At 41.8% G+C, this 21143-nt stretch overlaps 1 protein-coding gene across 4 annotated transcripts in view; it reads left to right on the top strand.

The window, feature by feature from the left end:
* The window catches only part of CLTA (clathrin light chain A), a 33661-nt gene that overhangs the window by 7897 nt on the left and 4621 nt on the right, over positions 1 to 21143 (top strand). The window contains exons 4-5 of one of the 4 annotated variants that reach the window (XM_003407861.4): positions 7731 to 7842; positions 15428 to 19077. In XM_003407861.4, coding sequence (XP_003407909.1) covers positions 7731 to 7842; positions 15428 to 15599 — 284 coding nt within the window. In that variant the 3' untranslated portion in view covers positions 15600 to 19077. Of the gene's footprint in view, positions 1 to 7730; positions 7843 to 14437; positions 19078 to 21143 lie in introns of those variants that run through there. The other 3 variants (XM_023545139.2, XM_064291737.1, XM_023545140.2) reach the window with 3 other exon arrangements.

Raw genomic sequence — 21143 nt, 5'->3', positions numbered from 1 at the left:
GACCTCAGGGGTAGTCTTGATTGGTATTTATGAGAGTACTTTATAAACCTGAAGGTATTATATCCATGTGAGAGACTTTCACAGTGTGTTTGTCATTTGAAGGCTGAGTTTAAGGTAACGCTTAAGAGAGAAGTGTGAGATGTATTAGGAAATGTACAATATGTTTCCTGTAATATTCCTGTAAGATTAGTTTTTATATTTTTATGGGTGAGGAGAGTAAGCATCATAGGCAGTATTAGCTTTTGAATCACATAACTAACAAGTGGTAGAGCTACACTTTCAGCTTAAATCTACCCTACTTCAGAGTCCTGCTCATTCCTTTCCCCCATATTGTTTCCTAAACACATTTAATGTACACAGCCATCTTGCCAGGCAGGCAAAGCCTGTGATCAGTGCCCACTAGCTTGGCCTTTGGTGAAAGATGTATACATATGGAGTGTCACCTGTTGGTTCAAGAAGATAAGTAGAGACTTGGTGGTTATACTTGGTTGGGTGGGTTGGAGGGGTATGGCAGAAGTGTAAGGATGTAACACATAGTGTATTCCGTGCTGAATTTTAATTAAAATTTCCAAACACAGAACAGTTGAAAGAAGAGTAAAATGAATGTTGTGTACCACCTAGCTTCAATAATTAACATTTTGGGTTATTTTTGTATAAATGAAGCATGTATGTATGTTTTATATACACACAAACACTTTTTTTTTTTGCTAAACCTGCTTTAAGATACAAACATATACTTCATGCTTAATATTTTATTTTCCTACAGTGCCAGCAGCATTAGAGAATCACTGAAAAGAAATGACTCCTTATTTTTTACATGGGGAAACTAAAATCCAGAAATAAGAAGGAACTTGACCCAGATAACACAGCCAGTTAGTGCCGAATCTGTTGTCTCTCTAGCCCAATTTGCGTGGCTTTCAGAACAAAGAGCACACTTATATTTGAATCCAGTAGAAATTTCTTTGATGACGGAAATAGTCTATATCAATGCTGTTTGATATGGTAGCCACTGTCCACATGTTGCTCTTGAACACTTGATATGTGGCTAGTGTGACTGAGCAACTGAATTTTAAATTGTATTTATCTTAATTTAAAAAGCCATGTGTGGTTAGTAATGACTGTATTGGATAGTGCAGCTTTAAAAAGATGAGGAAAGGTCTTCATGGTGCTAGAGGCCTTGATCCTTGCTTGTCCTTCTTTGTGTGTGTCTTCTGGGGAGGCTTAAAGGTAAGATTTAGCTGGCATTAGCACTGTTGGAGGAATTTTCATGTTACAGAACCCAACTTTATCTTTTCTCTTTCCCAGAAGTTTAGCAAAGTTTGTTTTCTCTGTAAAGAGAGTATAGTTTGATATGTGGAAATATTTCATATCCTTTTTCAATTATCAAATTGGGCATTTTGGGAATATTCTGTGAAGTGTTGTTTTTTTTAACTCAAGATGCCTTGAGGTGAGTCAAACATTTGGCCCTCCATTCCAACTGAATTGAATTAAATCGACCCATGAACTAAGTGTTTCATCAGTTTCACCTTTTTTCTTTTCTAGAGTTGTGAGAAAGCACAAGATCTAAAATTAGAGCATCAGTGTCAATGTTACAGTTTTCAACTTAACTACTGGCTGCATTCTCAAAGACTTTTCTTTGAGGGTGGCCAGAGAAGACACCTGTCGAAGTGCCCTGTTCTCTAAGGGGATTCTTCATCCTTACCTCCCCTTTCTTCCTTCTACGCTCAAAGAGATTGCCTTAAGGCCTGGATCTTTTTTGTTCATCAAACTAAGCATTTAAGAATTCTAAGTTCTTACTGCCAGTGACTCTTCATAAATCTGTAAAAAAAAGAACACAATTAAAATGGACTGTTTTATGCAATAGCTATAATCTGTGCAGATGGTCATGACTTCTGTTTAAATTAGATTATTAGAGATAAATTTCTGTGATACAAATTTTAAATGTTAAAATAATACAAATGTTTTAAATTTAAATTTCAATGTTAGAATACATTGAAAGAAAAGTCTCCAATCAAAAAATAATTTTTTGAGTGTAATTTCACTTTTTTTAATTGCAGTTTTGGTGAGTTTACAGAGCAAATTAGTTTCTCAATCAAAAATTTATACACAAATTATTTCACGGCATTGGCTGCAGTCCCACGTTGTGTCAGCACTCTCCCCCTTTCCCTTTCCACCCCAGGTTTACTATGTCCATTCATCCAGTTTCCCTGTCCCCTCTGCCTTCTCATGTTTGTTCCTGGGTAGGTGTTGACCATTCGATCTTACATACTTGATCGATTTAAGAAGCACATTCCTCATATGTGTTATTGTTTGTCTTACAGCCCTGCCTAATCTCTGGCTGAAAAGTAAACTTTGGGATTGGCTTCAAGTCTGAGATAGAGGGTATTCAGGGGCCATAATCTCAGGAGTTCTTCCAGTCTCTGTCAGACCAGTAAGTCTGGTTTTTTTTGTGAGTTTGAGCATTTGTTCTACATTTTTCTTGCACTCCGTCAGGGCCCCTCTGTTGTAATCCCAGTCAGAGTGGTCGGTAGAGTTAGCCGGACACCATCTAGTTCTTCTGATCTCTCCTTTGTGTAAGCTGTGGCTCATGTGGTCCATTAGTCCTTTGGACTAATTGCTCCCTTGGGTCTTTAGTTTTTTTCCCTCTGGTAGGGTCACTATGGGTCAGAATCAACTTGACGGCAACAGGTTTTTTTTTTTTTTTAAACTCTGGGCTAGAAGAGACTGATAGTCGTGTCTTAGATGGCCACTTGAAAGCTTTTGGGACCCCAGGCACTACTCACCAAAGTAAGGTGTAGAATATTGTCTTTAACAGCTATGTTGTGCCAATTGACATAGATGTCCCCTGAGCCCATTGTCCTTTGCCTTTGAGCCTGGGAACTTCACCCCTGAGGTGTTAAGTTATATCTAAGAGGTTTCCCCAGCTGTGCCACTTGTGTGCCCTGTTGTCTGTATTAACATATGAGGAGCACCTACAGTCATGTATTTAGAAATTTCCTCCTCTGAACCTGTATCTGCCAGTGGGTATGTTCTCTTACCCCCTCCCTCACCTCTTGGCATATTGATTTATCAATTTATGGATTATTGTTCACTGATTCTATTGTTGCAGGATTGTCTGTGCTGTAGTAGTTACCACTGTTGTCCTTTATTTCTACGTTCCTCTCAGTGTCCTCTCTTGCCTTGGTCATGTTGTGCTGACTTCTCCAGTATTGTGTATTGCCTTACCCTTCACCATTAACTTGTATCTACTATCTCTTTGGTAGTCTTTCCTCCCCCACCAAATCCCTGGTAACCATCAAAGAATCTTTTTTTTTTCCCTGCATGTATATCTTTTGTTGTTACTTTATAAAAGTCATCTCATACAATATTTGTCTTCTGGTGATTGATTCCCTCAGCTTGATGCCCTTAAGATTCATCCATGCTGTGAGATGTTTCGTGGATTTATCATTATTCTTTATCGTTGTGTAGCATTCCATTGTGTATGATCACAATTCGTTAGTTCATCTGTTGATGGACACTTAGGTTTCTTCCACCTTTTTGCTATTAATGCCACAATGAACATGGGTGTGCATATGCCTACTTCTGTCACAGCTCTTACTTCTTTACATATACCAAGGAGTGGGATTCCTGGATCATATGGTATTTCTATTTCTAGCTTTTTGAGGAAGCGCCATACCATTTTCCATAGTGTTTGTACCATTTTACATCCCCACCAGCAATGTATGAATTCCAATCTCCCTACATCCTCGCCAATATTTATTTTCTGCTTCTTTTTATTAGTGGCAGTAATGTCAGGGTGAGACGGTATCTCATTGTAGTTTTGATATGCATCGCTCTAATTGCTAATGATCATGAGCATTTTTCATATATTTGTAGCCTGAATGTCGTCTTTGGTGAAGTGTCTGTTAATTTCCTTTGCCCAGTTTTTAATTGGATTATTTGTCTTTTTCTTTTTGTTGCAGTGTTGAAGTTTCCCATAAATTTTAGAGATTAGACCCTTGTCAGATATGTTGCAACCAAAAATTTTTTCCCAATCTGTAGGTTCTCTTTTTAGTCTTTTGGGCAAGTCTCGTTGGGCAGAAGTGTTTAATTTTTAGAAGGTCTTATTTATCCAGTTCGTTTTCTTCTGTGTGTGCATTATTAGTTATGTTTGGTAATCTGTTTATACCATGTATTAGAATCCCAAGCATTGTCCCTCATTTTTCCTTTACTGTCTTTATAGTTTTAGTTTATATTTAGGTCTTTGGTGCATTTTGAGTTAGTTGTTGTGTATGGTGTGAGGTATGGATCCTTTTTCATTTTCCTACGGATAGATATGCAATTTTGCTAGCACTGTTTGTTGAAGAGACTGTCTCTTCCCCATTTAATAACCTTTGGTCCTTTGTCAAAGATTAGCTGTCCATAGGTAGATGGATTTACATCTGGGTTCTCAGTTCTGTTCCATTGGTATATGTGTCTGTTGTACCAGTATCAGGCTGTTTTGACTACCATGGCTATATAGTAGGTTCTAAGATCAGGTAGTGTGAGGCTTCCTACCTTGTTCTTCTTTTTTAATAGGGTTTTACTTATTTGGGGCCTCTTGCCCTTCCATATAAAGTTAACGATTAGTTTTTTCATCTCGGCGAAGAATACCGTTGGGATTTGGATCGGGATTGTATTATATCTGTATATTGCTTTGGCTGGTATTAATGTTTTCACGATGTTAAGTTTTACTGTCCAAAAGCATGGTATGTTTTTTCCATTTATGTAAGTCTCTTTTGGTTTCTTGCAGTAGTGTTTTGTAGCTTTCTTTGTATGAGTCTTATGTCTCAGGTTAGGTTTATTCCTAAGTATTTTATCTTTTGGGGGGCTATGTAAATGGTCTTGTTTTCTAAATTTCCTTTTCACAGTTCTCTGTGTTGATGAAGAATAGTCCAGCTGATTTTTTTATGTTAATCTTGTATTGTGCCACTTTGCTGAATGCTTCTGTTAGTTCCAATAGCTTCCTTGTGGAGTCCTTAGGATTTTCTATGTATAGAATCATATTACCTGCGAATAGGGATAGTTTTACTTCTTCCTTACCAATGTGAATGTTCTTTATTTCCTCTTCTTGCCTTATTGCTCTTGCTAGGACTTCCAATACAGTGTTGAAGAAGAGTGGTGATAAAGGGCATCCTTGTCTAGTTCTCATTCTCAGAGGGAATGCTTTCAGATTCTCTCCATTGAGCATAATGTTGGCTGTTGATTTGGTATAAATTCCCTTTATTGTGTTGAGGAATTTCCCTTCTATTCTCACTTTGCTTAGAGTTATTATGAGAAATCGGTGTTAGACTTTATCAAATGCTTTTTCTGCATCTTATTGATATGATCCAGTGATTCTTTGTTTTTATTTATGTGCTGGATTATGTTGATTGATTTTCTATTGTTGAACCAACCTTGCATTCCTGGTATGAATCCCACTTGGTTGTGATTTATTATTTTTTTGATGTGCTGTTGTAGTCCATTGGCTAGGATTTTATTGGGAATTTTTGCATCCATATTCATGAGGGATATTGGTCTGTGGGTTTTTTTTTGTTTTTTTTTTGTTTTTTTTAGTGGTGTCCTTGCCTGACTTTAGTATTAGGATTATCCTGGCTTCATAGGATGAGATTTGGGAGTATTCCTTCCTTTTCTATGTTTTGTAATAATTTGAGTAGAATTGGTATCAGCTCTTCTCTGAATGTTTGGTAGAATTCTTCAATGAAGCCGTTGGACCAGGGCTTTTTTGTTGTTGTTGGGAGTATTTTTATGATCCTTTTGATTTCTTCTTTTTTTGTGTATCTGTTGAGATTTTTTTTACCTCAGTTTGTGTTAATTTAGGTAGCTGGTGTGTTTCTAGAAATTTGTCCGTTTCTTCTAGGTTTTCAAATTTGTTGGAGTAAAATTTTTCATAGTATCCTGTTACGATTTATTTTATTTCAGTTGGTTCTATAATTTTACCACTATTGCCAAGGAGACCTTACATTTTAAATTTGATATTTTCCAGTCTCTGTCTGTGTGATACTGTCACCCCATAGCATCTCTCATTGCATCATAGCACCCTCCATTCCACACGTGTGAGTAATGCCATGGACAGACACATATCAGAGGTTTTACCATATTTACCTTATAGTCATCAGTGGAAAACCTGAGTAAAATGATTCTCCTTCTGAATGATAGGTTACCTTTTGATAAGTTAGATAACAGGGTAAAAACCTTTTATAATATGAAACTTTGGAGGAGTTTTTAGCTGCTGTTCAGGCTATTTCTATTTGTGACAAATACAGCCTTCTACAGGTTGTTACCATAAGACTCTTCTCGCAAAGACCCTACAGATGCCCAGGAATGCTTCAATTCTTGCCTTCAAGTGGTTACTTGATACCACCACTGCCTTCTACTCTACTTTTTCAAAGATGCTGATTATAGGTTGGACTCTTGCACTGCACTTTTAAACTCCGTCTGGTTCACTGGCAGCCATCTTCTAGCACATCCTCTCATTATTCTAGGCTTGCTTCCATTTCTTCTTCCTTTGGAGCTTGCATTGTGAAGTAAGTAAAATATGTAAAGTCAGACTTGTTGAGTCTTGGCTCTGCCATTTACTGTAACCTTAGGAAGGACACTTATTTTCTGAGCTTTAGCTTTTCTCACTACTGAAATGAAACTAGAGCCTTCTTGGGATTCTCACAAAGATTAAATGAAATGTCTATAAAACACCTACCAGAGAGGACGTTCTTAACGTGTTTAAAGTAAAATATCAGGGTAACCTCAACCATCAACTGCACTAACAGGTATGACCTCTGTTTCTTTATCTCCCACTCCGCTGCTCACGTCTCTTCAGCTAAATTCCTCAGGGAAACCCATATTTAGTCCTAAAAAAAATCTTTATCTTTGCCTTAAAGCCTTCAAGAAAAGGAAGGGGTAGAGAAATCAGTGTGGCGTTGTTGTGAAAAATCTGCAGACTTGATAAATGATGAGAATCGATCCAGTCTGGCAAATCTGGGTGTACGTTTTCGCTCATTTCCAGAGCCTTCTAGTTAACTGTTAATGATCCCCCACTCACACCCGCTGCAATTCTCGCCATTCGGAGTTCTGTCCTGGCTCTGATACAAACTCACTGTGCAGTCTGAATAGATGTTTTATGGTCCTCTCCAACTTTAATAGTCTATATTGTCCAACTGTAATAGCTCACAGCTTCATCACAGAAGTGTTTTACCATGTTTGGTTATGACTTCCACCTTGTGTTTTACAAAACTGTTCATTGTCAGACTTGGGGTGTGGGACACGTTTTTGTGAGAAGAGTTAAGAGATGATGTAATTTGCACTAATATTGGCAGCATTATTAAAGAATTACCCATAATTGCTTTTTTCCCAATTGGTACCCCAAAAGGTTTTTTTTCTATCATAAGTCAGTAGGTATTTTCATTCTTCTCCCAACACACACACATACAAAACCTAACTAGTAATCACTAAGGTGTTGTTAGAATGGGATAAAATGTGAAAACTAAGAATAGGATCACTGAGCACAAGAATAGATTGTACAAACGGGAAATAGACAGAATTTTATGTCCTTGTCCTTACTACTCTGACCCAGACACACATACATATGCATGCACACACGTGAATGGGTACACCCACTCACCATAAATTTAAGGAGAACAAAATAAACTTATGAAACTAACTTAAATTTGTGTTGTGCCTCATTTGTATTGCCTTTCTTTTCCTTCATTTCAAAGATGCCAATTCTCGGAAGCAAGAAGCAGAGTGGAAAGAAAAGGCAATCAAGGAGCTTGAAGAGTGGTATGCAAGGCAGGACGAGCAGCTACAGAAAACAAAAGCAAACAACAGGTCAGTCCATGGGGGTTCTAGCACAGTTTATTTTCCAGGATTGAATCAAATCTACTTTGCAACATTCAGTCTAGGTTTTCAGCTGCCGCCTCTTTCAGTGTGAATGTCTTTGTAGGTTTTGGAGTAAAGTGCTTGAGATAAGGGTTGCAAGTCTCTTTTGGGTCTTGTGAGCATAATTCAGGCTGTCCTTTAGCCATACCGATTGTAGTGAATTTAACTCTTAAATAAGACATAGGTTAAAATGCATCACCTATAAGGATATGCAGTGGAGTCCTGGTGGTGCAGTGGTTAAGAGCTCTGCTGCCAACCAAAAGGTGGGCTGTTCGAATTCACCAGCACTCCCTGGAAACTGTATGGGGCAAGTTTCGCTCTGTCATGTAGGGCCGCTATGAGTTGGAATCTGCTCGACAGCAACGGGTTATAATGATATGCAGCTAAAGGAAAAGTTATTTCATGGATTAAGTCCATGTATAAAAATAAAACCCTGAAATGAAAGGTCGCTTTCCTGGATATACCAGGACCTTATTTCTTTTGAGGTGATTATAGACTTGGACATGTTGCATTCCCTAAATATACACCCCTGCCCTCTGAAAGCTGCGTTATGAAGGGGTCTGTTGGCTGGGAAATGTACTTTGTAATTAGGTAGCAAGGATATTCCAACACAGTGACTTCAGAAATAAGGGTTCTCTGGGTGTTTATCTGTGCCTAAGAAAATCTTGAATTAAAAAAAAAAAAAAGTTCTCTTCAGAATATGTTTCACTCACTTACTGTGAAGGTTAAGTAGTTGTGGGGAGAAAACACATTCATTCTTGTATCACCACCAACCAGCAGCTGCTGTCTTTAATGCCCCCCACTGAGGTCTGTCTTGGAAGTAGCTTAGAGAAAGAGAGGCATAGTCAGGGTTCCTCACCTCAGTGTGGACAGATTGCTTTCTCTCCCCTGCTGCCTTCAGAGCCTAACTTTCACTTACCAGTCACTCCTTTCACTTCCAGTGTAAAGGCAAGCCTGACTAGGCCTAGGAACAGTTTTAATTATCCGGCAGAGGGAAGCAGGGATTGTGCTATGTGCCCTTGTCTCTAGCAGTTCTATTAGAGTAGAATCTGCCCAGAAAGAGGGAGCTAATTACCAGCCACCATATTCCATTGTGGGGCAGCTATAATAGAACAGATTTAGTCTTTTATACAGCAGCCTTTCAGCTATTTTTCTCTGTTTGGTCATCCTTAGTTCTGCCTGCTGCCCCTCAGGTGCCAGGCTTGAGCTGCTGTCCTGGCTACCTTCTTTCCTCTGCGAGGCTGCACTCTGTAGGAGTGCCTGCCATGCTCCATTTGAAGTTGTGTGGCAGGTATGGTGGGAATAGCTGTCTGTGGCATCAGCTTCTCTTGAGCTTTTGTGGTATGAATTGCTGAGAGGTCCAGGTTCCTTTCCCCTCTGTTGCCGTTCCGTTCAGGGTGACTTTCCTCCAGATACAAGTTCTAGTCTGTAAAGAAAGGTGAGTGGGTGCTTTGTCAAGTACCTTGTGAGGCCCTGCAGTGTCACCCTGGTGAGCGGCCTCGATGGATGACTCTGTTTGGAGGTACTTTAGACTGGGCAGACCCACCCTGTGCAGGGTTCCTGATGCTCACACAACTTGACACACAGATTTTCAGACTTAAAAAATGACTATATTGGAAACAGGCTTCCCTTTTTGCAGAGATTTTTTCAAGCCAGTTTTGTTGAACTGTATTCCTTCTATAAAGAAAGGGTTACCTGTTTATATACAGAATCAGTTGTCCTTGGAGAGAATAATCACCCCTGTTTATAGGAGCTGAGCCTCAGAGGTTGACTAGTCCCTCCAGGCATTGATTTATGGCTTTGGTACCTTTCTTTGGAGGAGCCCTGGTGGCACAGTGGTTAAGAGCATGACTGTTAACCGAAAGGTTGCCAGTTCAAACCCACCAGCTGCTCTGCAGAACAAAGATGTGGCAGTCTGCTTCCATAAAGATTTACAGCCTTTTACAGCCTTGGAATCCCTATGGGCAGTTCTACCCTGTCCCATAGGGTAGCTATGAGTTGGAATGAACTCAATGGCAATTAGTTTTGGATAGCTTTCTTTACTTGGACTTGTAGAATGTTGATTGGGTTGGTTGATCTCAAGAAGATGGACCTCTCGAGTTCTGGAGAAGGGAAGAGACTTGCCCACCACTCATAGAGAAAGTAGAACTGAGATGAAAAATCAGGTCGCTTGCCTTACAGAAACCTTGCTGCACAGGGAGCTTTCCCTGAGTGCATAAAGCTAGTGACACATGAGCCACTGACACCAGGGTTCCAGGGCAGAAGGGATGGTTTTTACTTTTTATTCCAAGAATTCTTCAGGGGGTGGGGATGGGAGTCGTTTAGAATCACTTTGGGGGACTTTTTCCAATGGCATTCACCTTCCCCTGGAGATTGATATTGCTGATTCCCCCTCCCCCAACCATTTTGACTCTAAACTATTTTAGAGTCTAAAGGAATTTTTTTTTTTTTTTTTTTTTAAAGGAATAGTTCCCGTTTACATATACAGAGTAACTCGTCTTTCTCATTGTCTGTCTCGGGTAAATAGTGAATTTTTTCTAAGGAGCCCTGGTGGCATGGTGGTTAAAGCCGGTGGTCACTAACCGAAAGGTCAGTGGTTTGAACCCACCAGCTGCTCCATGGGAGAAAGATGCGGCCATCTGCTTCCGTAAAGATTATAGCCTCGGAAACCCTATGGGGCAGCTCTGCTCTGTCCTAAAGAGTCACTATGAGTTGGAATTGGGGCAGTTCTATTCTGTCCTACAGAGTCACTATGAGTTGGAATTGATAAAAGAAAATTGGGGTGCCCATTTCAAGCAAGTGTCATTCTCCCTGGATGATTCCTGCAGCAGCTGGATGTTAAGGGAACCCAGAAATACAAGGCAGAGAAGTTTGAAAGAGGAGACTTAGGGGTAGAGGGGGCCTATTTTTGTGAGTGTATCATCGGCCTCCTTCCTTCCAGTGGCCCTCAGTCAGTCAGCAAAGCGTTAAGAACACCTCTGTGCGGGCCTTGTGTGGGTGATGAGGACACAACAGTCAGCCGACAGACCTGGTCCTTGCCCTCAACGAATCTAACGTCTAGTCAGGTCTCAGACTACTACTCCCTCCCTCCTCTTCTCCTATTGGGGTCTGAATGTCACTGTACAAGAACCATGAATTATTAAGTGACAACCTGTGGAAAAGTGTTCCCTTTTCATAGGACTAAGTTGTCATAGGATCAGTGACTGGCTTCTACAGTTGGATATGTTTACTCACCGAGAATAATCCAGAACATGTTTCCTTCCAAATCTTAACAAACATTTCCCCCATTACAGGGAGCTTTTGGGCTGAGACTTCTGCCCTTTCAAAGCTTGTAAAAGTTTGGAAAATCCATGATTTCCGTCATTTCAGTGATGGTGAACATTTTTTTCCATGCCCACTTTGAATTATTTATGGAAGGCTCGTATTGGGTTTAGGCCTCCTGAGCTTGCTGTGTGGTTAGGACCAAAGGCATTCCTCCTCTCCCTCTCCCAAGCTTTTCTGTGCCCCTTCCTACCTTGGCTGAGGATCGCTGCTTTTGGGTCCATCTGTCTGCTGGTGAAGAACAAGCAGGTGGAGGGGTTGCCTGTTTGATGTATATAATTTACTCTTTGTTCTGAGCCTGTAACCTTGACAGGCTGTGCTTGTCACTGACAAGCTCTTTAGTCTCAGGGCTAGTTACAAAGAAGCAAAAGCCTGACATTCAAGCTTTTGTTGTCTTACTTATGCCTTGACAGGAGTCATTAAACCTTTATTCTCTTCCAGTAGGAGCAAGCTCAAGTTGAAATCAATTAGGTTTAGCCCTTTGTGTAAACTGAAACGATTATGGGTTTACAAGTTGGCCTGCCTTATCTTTCCCTCCCACTCTCTCTGCCCACAAACAACTCTCTGTTTTCCTGCTGAGTCACTTGAGTTAGAATCAGACTGCTCATTGTGCTTTCTTTAAATTTCCACAAAATACCTCCTATGCTTAAGCCAAATGGGAAGGAAGGAATGGCATGTGTGAGTTTAAAAATAAACTGAAATTGAAATTACTAGAGCTTCCCTTCAAGTAAATATGTGCACTTACGGTAAAGAGCAGACATGACTATTCTTGAAGAAATGTCCCTTCCATTCCCCACCCCAAACCTACCTAGCAAAAAACAGGGTCAGACTCCTTGAGGAAGGCTCTGTGCCCAGCAACACTGGACAAGGCCGGGCTGGCTGGACCCAGGGATTTCACCTGGGGCAGCAGAGGGTCAAAGCCAGCCTGTCCCCTGCAGTGAAATTCCACTACCCAGTGAAGAATGCCCTTTCCTTCTTGCCCTGGAGCCCTGCCATTTTGATCCCTTTCCTGATCTGAGTGAGAGTTGAGGAGGGGTGACGTTCTGGCCTCTGTGTTGTGCCTTGTCAAAACCAGTCATGTCCAGTATGGAAATATTCAGAAACTGTACCAGCCTCTTGAGCAGACAGTCTTAGGAGTGTGTACATCAAGCCAGTGCCAGAGCCAGGATGCCTAGTTCTTTCCACCATACCACTTGCCTCCAGCTGCTTTTGTCTCTAAGGTGGGGATTTTGAAATGACCACATATGTTCCCAGGATGCTGAAAATGTATCTTGCCCAGCCAGTGTGGGGAAGCAGTAGCTAGATAATCCCGAATAAAACTGACTAGCACATCTAGTGTTTGACAGCATTCACGCCCAGTGATCTTTACTGAGGCTAGCAAGAAGGTGGCATGGCTTCAGGAGCACACAGTACTTAGGAAGAAGCCTTCATGTATGGGAAAAAGAGCCCTAGACCTGGAGCCAGGCAGCCCTGGTTGTGAGCTCTGGTGCCATTGTCGGGTAGCTGAGTGACTCAGTTACCTCCTTTGTAAGATGCAGGTGAGAACACTTGGTGTTACAGAGTTGTTAGTTTGAGGACTAAATCAACATAATGTATATGAAAGGGCTTAGCCTGTAATTGGGTGCTTAATAAATGCTCGTTGCTGGGGTAAGCTACTCCGAAGGGACGGAAGGTGCAGCATGCACTCTGGCAAATCCCATGCTGGGTGGCCAGCCGGAAGCCTCAGTCTGGTGTGAGTCTCCAGTGCTGGAGGCCTCGCCAGGGTTAGAATGGAGCCCTGGGAGTCACTCCTCTATTGTGGATTTTAGATGTTTCTGCTTCTCAATGTTCTCTCTTTTTTCCTGCCTGCTTGCCTGCCTTTTGGACCTCTTGCTGTCTAGGGTGGCAGATGAAGCTTTCTACAAACAACCCTTCGCTGACGTGATTGGTTATGTGTATGTTGCAAAACTAATTCCTTTTCTTGTTTTGATTCTTCTACTTTTTGTTTAGAGTTAATGCTCCTTTTATGTCACAAGTTGCTTTGCTTTTTAAATTATTTCAGAGTGGCAGTGTGGGGCTCCTAATAGTTGATAAGCTGGATTTATGATCCAGTGATGGTCACAGGTCTTGCAGAATTATGACTTCTTGCACCTTTGATTACCATTTTTCATATTCAGGGTTTTGGAGGTAAGAAAGCTGACTTCCTTTCGAAACGTGAGTCCTTCATGATCTGGTCTGGGAAGGGTTTAGGACTTGGGTAGATTCTTTTTGCTGTTGCTGCCACCACTGCTGCTACCAGTGCCCTGCTGCCTCCCTGCCCCAGCTAGGACAGAGGAGTCTCCCTACCTGAGAGGAGGCAAAAATCCCAGGAGGCTAGGAGCAGTGAGTAGCAGCAGTTGCATTTCCGAAGCCAGTGCTTTAGGGGCAGCCTTTCCTATACCTGGTTCCTTAAAAAAAGAAATAACTGGGGTTGGTTGCCTCTTTCTTGGGGCAGAAGAGTCCTGAGCAGAGGGGTCTGTCTCCGATGGGTACCTGTAATTTGTTCTCTGTGGGCATGTATGTGGGAGACTGTTGTTTGGTAGCCAACTTCAGTGCCCTGCTCCCCACCCAAGCAAAAAGAGGCCGCCAGCTATGAGGTCAAGATAGTCAAAACCGATAGACACCAGCCATTTTGGCTCCTTTTCCCCACCCTCCCCCCAAGAAAAGTATATTCATGGTCTGGGGAAAAAAAACATTTTTTAAGGATTCCTGGTACCAAAGCAAGTATTGCTAAAGACTTGAAAACAGCTCTCACTGTTTGCTCCTTAAAAATTGGGGCCATCTTTTATATGAGGTAGATGGAGGTGGAGTGGAGGAGGAGAGGAACCTCTGGGAAGGGTGGGCAATAGACTGAGGTTGTGAAGCCTCTTAGGGCCTGTGGCCTGGAAATGGTCATCCCATCAGAAGACAGAGCTGGGTTTCCTGGGCCCCTGGATGCATTTGCAATGAAACTTGTGAAATGCTGGACTTACAGGTGGTGTTTGATTGTATTTTTTACATTCTCTCTGGAGTAGAAATGGAGACTGGAAAGGTCGAGTCTGGGTTTGCTGGGCAGCAGGGTGGCCCAGCAAAGCCAGCTGCACGTTCCCAAGCATAGATGGAGTGGCAAGGGCATGTCTAGCTTACTGATCATCTGCATTGAGCTCATTCTCATTTTCTATATCTGACCTAAAGTTTCTCCTTGTTTCTTCTCTTCACCTTTAAGCACAAACATAAACCATCCTTGCTACAGCCTAGAACAGTTAAGTAAACCTTTCTCACTGCCCCTAACTGTGTGTGCCATGAAGTCGCAGTGTTGTAGTGGCTCTGGGCTTCAGCGGTGTGTGCCATGGCCATCCCTGTGATAGTGCCACCCTTCCCTCCCCACAGACCAGTCATCTCCATTGCTTTTGCTTTGCCCGTAATGCTTGTTGGAGTAGATGAATATAGTGTGTCTTCCCTCCTCTTACCACTGTCCTTCCTGGGCTGTAGCTCCCACCAGTCAGTTCCCAACTGGGGTGGGCTGCCATTGATGAGAAAGAATGTTGGAGCGGCATCCTGCCAGAAAGCAACTAACATTGGCTCTCCCGCCAGAGTATGCCCTGAGTGGCCCAAGGCACCTGGCTGGAGGGAAGATGGCAAACTTATGGCTGACCTGTCCTAACAAATCCTGTTCCAGAATGGCTTCAGTCCCTAGTGCCTGCTAGCATGGGAGCTTTGTCTTGAATTCCTTTTGATCTGCCCTGTTTCTCTCCAGCCTTAGGAATGAATCCACAGTCTTTATTATGCGATGACCTGTGGACTTCTTTGAAGTCTCTAAATTCCCTTGAAACCCAGTACAGCCCTGCATAAACTACTGTTCAAGTTCTTGACCAGCCTGCTGCTTTGTTCTTGTTAATAAAAACAGTGTGTAGCTGGCTAAGGACTTGCTTTTTTTACCACTCTGTATGGGCAGAGACAGAAAGAGAGAGGAGAGAGAGCCCTGAACCAAACACCTGTATTCCAACATTTTACACAGCAGTCTGGGCACACTTGTGCCTGGACGAGCTGGCCACATGTCTGTCCCTTAGTGTGACCTGGGCCAGGGGCTGTTACTCTTTGGGAAACCAGAATGCCATTAAGTCAGGCATGGAGAGGCAGTTGGTTTTATAGCAAGGCAGCCAGGTATCTTATAGGGGTTCTACATTAAACCAACAGATTCCGTTGTTGCTTCCAGGGCAGCAGAAGAAGCCTTTGTAAATGACGTTGAGGAGTCTTCCCCAGGCACTGAATGGGAACGGGTGGCCCGGCTGTGTGACTTTAACCCGAAGTCCAGCAAGCAGGCCAAAGATGTCTCTCGCATGCGCTCAGTCCTCATCTCCCTCAAGCAGGCCCCCCTGGTGCACTGAAGAGCCGTCCTGCGGAAACACTACATCTGCAATATCTTAATCCTACTCAGTGAAGCTGTTCACAGTAATTGGATTAATTATGTTGAGTTCTTTTGGACCAAACCTTTTGTCTTTAGAGTTGATCATTGTTTGTGATTGCATGTTTCCTTCAACTGTGTTCTCCCTGGCATTCAGAGAGAGTGGGGGAGGAAGAGGAAGAAGGGAGGGAAACCTCCCAACAGTAGCCTCACCTGTGCTTTTGTGCATTTTTCTGAGAATAAATTTCTGTTCAAACAGTAAACATGAAGCTTCCTTATTGGCCTCAAGGTGTTCTGTAGTTTGGAGTGAGGTTTGAAGGAATGAGGAATTTCTTTTGTCATTCCTAGAGCTGAGGAGGCACAGCCATTGAGCTCCCACCCGTCTTGAACTAAAACATAAAACAGTCCCAGGTATCTATTTTCTTCAGTAGCATTCTGTGGAAATTTTTCATTTCAAAAGGGGTTCCATGGCTAAAAGGCAACCCCTCATTGCCCCTAACACATTAGCTGTGAATCCTCTCACCAATCTAGACAGTTTTTCCAGATAGGCTCTTGTCACTGTCCCTTAGTGTAGGGTCTTAGGCAATGTGTTTCAGCAGGGGTCTCTCTGGGGTATGTAGACTATACCAAAAAAAAAAAAAAGTTCCCCTCAAGTCGATTTCGACTCATAGTAACCCTGTAGGACAGAATAGAACTGCCCCATAGGATTTCCAAGGAGTGCCTGGTGGATTCAAACTGCCCACTTTTTGGTTAGCAGCCATAGCTCTTACCCACTATGCCACCAGGGTTTATGTAGACTATAGTAGGACCGTTATTCCTTTGGATTCAGCCAGTAAACCTCAGTCAGGATGGCATTAGCGTGTGGCTAGCCCCATTATCTTAATTCCCTTAGCATGTGTGGGGGTCTGTGCCGTGCTTAGCACTTTGTTAATATTTCTATTGTAAAATCATCTAGACGTGTGCTGTCCAATACAGTAGCCAGTAGCACATGTGACTATTTAAATTCAGTATGAAATTAAAAATACTTTTCTAGCCCTAGTCACATGACATGTGCAATAGTGACATGTGGTTAGGTGGCATCCAGAGTGATTAGCACAAATAATACATTTCCATCATCACAGAAAGTGCTATTGGATTGTGCTGACATACACACCAGGTGTGTCCACTAGACTTCTCCATTCAGGTATCAATGCAATCATTATCTACCCACAGAACCTGCCATAGTACCTGACATCTTAGGTGGTAGTTTAAACAACTAATATACCTCATTTCAGAGATCTGCTTATGTTGTGTGCTGTCAAGTTGATTCTGACTCATAGTACTCTACAGGACAGAGTAGAACTACCCCATAGGTTTCCTAGGTTGAAATCTTTATGGGAGCAGATTACCAGGTCTTTTCTTCCATGGAGCAGCTGGTGTGTTCAAACCACCAACCTTTGGGTTAGCAGCTGAGTGCTTAACCATTGTACCACCAGGGCCTCTTGTTCTGCTTATAGTCACCTGATATTATTCCCAAATTGGAGACTGATTTAAAAACTCCTCAATACCACTCAGGATAGGGGTTAGGTCTTGTCATTGCCAAGAAGGAAAGTCCAAATCTCTTCTATGTTAATCATGTTCGGTGGGGAGGGAAGCTTCCATTATTTTTCTTCCTTCCTTCCCCTTAGTTTGGCATTTAATCTGGCCTCTTTGCCCATCCCCCCCCCCCCCGCCCCTTTATCTACCCAGTGCAGCCAAACACTGTTGTTCATGGATCATTTAACTTCAGGGTCTTGCTAATGGTATTCCCATTTCCTACCAGCTACATGTCAAAATCCAATTCAAGAACTAACTTAAAGGCCACCTCCACGATGCCTTTCTTTACTCCCCTTGACCCCATGAACTCCGATGACCCTCTTTACTTGGTATCGTCTTGTGGTGTCGTCTGGATCCATATCTTACCTTCCATACCAGATGGGCTTATTGAGAGTGAATGTGGCAGTTTTAAAATGTCAACAAAGTCACTGTCATTCACCAGACCAAGAGGTGACTGGACAATATGGGAAAAGTGATGCTCTGTGACTTCTAAGGCTAGGTTGTAAAAGGCAATGCAGCTCATGCCTGGTTTGCTAGAACACACCTGATGGTAACACTGAGCCACCATGTAAAAAGTTTTACTGTCCTCAAGTCACCATGCTGTGAGGAAGCCCAAACTGGCTTGCATAGAGACCAAATGGAGAGGCCGGGAAACTATATGCAGAGAGAGGTCTGGCCAGTCCCTAGGTACTCTAGCCTCCTGCTGTGCCAGCTTCAGCCACTGTCTGACTGCACGTGCCCAAGACACCCTGAGCCAGAACTGCAAGTGGCCTTTTCCAAATTCCTAAGCCACACAACTATTGTTTAAGCCTCTTAAATTTTGAGGTTTTCAGTCACCTCCTATGCATGTGAAAGCTGGACAGTGAATAAGGAAGACTGAAGAACTGATGCCTTTGAATTACGGTGTTGGCAAAGAATACTGAATATATATCATCGACTGCCAAAAGAATGAACAAATCTGTCTTTGAAAAAATATAGCCAGAATGCTCCTTAGAAGCAAGGACTACCTCTCACATACTTTGGACATGTTATCAGGAGGGCTAAGTCCCTGGAGAAGGACATCATTCTTGGTAGAGGGTCAGCAAAAGAGAGGAAGACCCTCAACAAAATGGACTGATGATACAGTGGCTGCAACAATGGGCTCAAGCATAACAATTGTGAGGATGGTACAGGACTAGGCAGTGTTTCGTTCTGTTGTACATAGGGTCACTATGAGTTGGAACTGACTCGACAACAGTTAACAAGTTTTGAGGTAGCTTGCTACATAGCAATCATAACTTGAGATTGTCTCTCGCATCTACCAATTGTAACTTCAAGTTGTTTCTCACACCTATATTACCCATGTAAGGCTTCATAAAAAGGGGGGAGTTGGCCCAGGAACTATGTGGGTGGCTCGACATTGAGTTTCAAACCTCTTTTTGGGGCCACTTTGGTATTCATGGAACCCTGGTGACAAATAGCTCAGAGCTTGGCTGCTAACCAAAAGGTCGGCAGTTCGAATCCACCAGTGCTCCTTGGAAACCCTATTGGGCAGTTCTACTCTGTCCTGTAGGGTCACTATAAGTTGGAATCAACTCAACAATGGGTACTAGTATGGGTTTGCTATTCATGTCAAGTTTTAAGTGTTATATTACAATGCTGTCTCCTTATTAATTGGATTTTTTTGGTTAAGAAATCAATGCTATTAGGTACCTTAAAGAAATTATGGAACCTTCAACATACGTAATAATATAAATCTCTTCTGGAAAGGGAGATGCTTTTATCGAGTTAAGTACAAAACAAAACAGTGTTAGAATTTCCACAAAGAAAATGTATTTATTTTTTCTTTAGAATTGTGCTCAAAAATTAACATATTTACATTAAAATAAATTAAGACTTTAATTTACTATGATTATTTAACTTTATAATTTAAGTCAGACTATATTATATTATCCAGTCCATGAATTTAATAAAAACTAAGACTTGGTTTTTGATTCAGTTCAATCGTTTCAATATTTGGTATGAGACCTGGTAGCAATGCAGTTGTTTAGTGTATAGAGCAGTTATAGATTGCACCAAGGCATGACTGATTCGCCTTCATGGTACACCATCTTGTACCAGACATTGATGGCAAAGCAGACTAGCTTCCTTCGCGGGAGTCATCATGGAATGTTTCAACAATTACTAGGACCTGGAGATTATGTAAGGGCTGGTAGAGTTCTAGGAATCAGCCGACCTATTTTTCACACTGACCCACCAGGAAGGAAGGCAGTTCACATGTGATCTTGAGTCCTTCAATTTATTTTATGTTAACACTGAAATAACATGTTGTAGAAACCCTCCAGTTTTCCCAAAATAAAAAGATCTAAAAAACATATGCATCTAATTTTTTAGATAATCTAAAAGTACCCATAAGACCTTGTCATTCTTAGATCAAATCCTGTGCTTGCAAAATTTCCATAGCAGAAAGGAGTATTTGATTAAATTTACAGCTGAGAGACAGGGTTAGGGATACATCAAGTTATTTGCAAGTCAGATATTAAAGCTTTTGGTAGCCTGGAGTAAATTAGGGAGTATTTGCATTTTGAAAGTGTTTTTGAAAATGAGAGCTTGGGTGATTTTCCAGAAAAAGCACAGATGGACCTGGGGTCAAATCCTGTTTCTACCACTCACTAGCCACATAGCTTAAGGTCCATCACTTAAACACATTAAGCCTTAGTTTTTGTCTCTAAAATAAGAATTAAAATATCTACCTCTTGGGTTGTGAGAATTTAGGATAATGTATATGAAGCACCTAGTTCAGAGCCTAGCACATAGTAGGCACTTAATAAATGGTGGTTATTAGTATTTCTTCCAGGTTGTAATTGATAAGAAGAATCTCTTTGCCTTGGCCTTTGTACTTTGACACCAACGAAAGCACAATCTTATTTAGCTAAAATTCAAAACCACAGATCGGGACGCTATTATAACACATACAAACACTGTCCTAATAGACAGTCTAGGATCATTTTCAACATATGAAAAGCTATCGGAGGTAGTGTCTGTAGCAAAGATCCTTTTGGGAGAGCTAATCTCCTTTCAGAGGGTGTAAGTCCCAGTGGCTTTCCAGCTGTCCCTAAGAAGGTAAGGACAGCTGGACAGGGCATTGTAATTTAGATCCCTGGTCTAAAGTCTATAAATTTTGCTGGAATAACATCTTTCAACAAATACCACTTGGGGTTACAGATATGCCTAATGTCTTGATTATGGCGATGGCTTCACTTGCATATCCATATGCCAGAACTTACACGGTCTGCCCTTTGTATCCATGGGTTCTGCACCCATGGATTCAACCAACTGAACATCGAAAATATTTGGGGAAAAAAAAAGTTCCAAAAGGCAAAACTTGAAATGGTCACGTCTGGAACACGATGCTGAATCCACGTGAATGAAGTGCTGTGCAGGCATCCTTTGCTGTAACCTCAGCCGTTTCACAGATCCTCAGTCTCTCCAGCACTCATTTGATTGAGCGTTGTTCTCCTAGTTCATTTGCTACTTGTATGCAAATGGCTCCTAAAAAGCAATTAACTGGTCAAAGCAATCCCTCAAAGGCTAAGAGGGAGTGTAAAGTGCTATCTTTCGGTGAGGTGATAAAAATCTTAGATCTTTTGAAAAGTGACACGTTGTTTGGGTGAGGTGATAAAAATCTTAGATCTTTTGAAAAGTGACACGAAGTGGGCTGTAAAGTTGGTAAGAACAAATGAAGCATTCACACAATAAAGCACAAAGGAGCTGAAATTTGTGGAAGAGTTAGTGCTGCCCCTACAACGGCAAAATGATCTTTCTGCTTGCAGGAACTGTGAAAGCATTAAGTGTGTGGCTAGAGGACTTCACAGAAGCATATCCCTGTTGATGGCAAAATTATGTGTGACCAGGCACTTAGCCTATATGAGTACTACTGTGAGGGTGTTAAGGAGAGCGAGAGGAAGGAGTC

The sequence above is a fragment of the Loxodonta africana genome, chromosome 9, assembly GCF_030014295.1.
Source record: "Loxodonta africana isolate mLoxAfr1 chromosome 9, mLoxAfr1.hap2, whole genome shotgun sequence".
NCBI lineage: Eukaryota > Metazoa > Chordata > Mammalia > Proboscidea > Elephantidae > Loxodonta > Loxodonta africana.
Note: the sequence above shows the minus strand (reverse complement) of the source record. Positions and strands in the feature narration are given on the sequence as shown.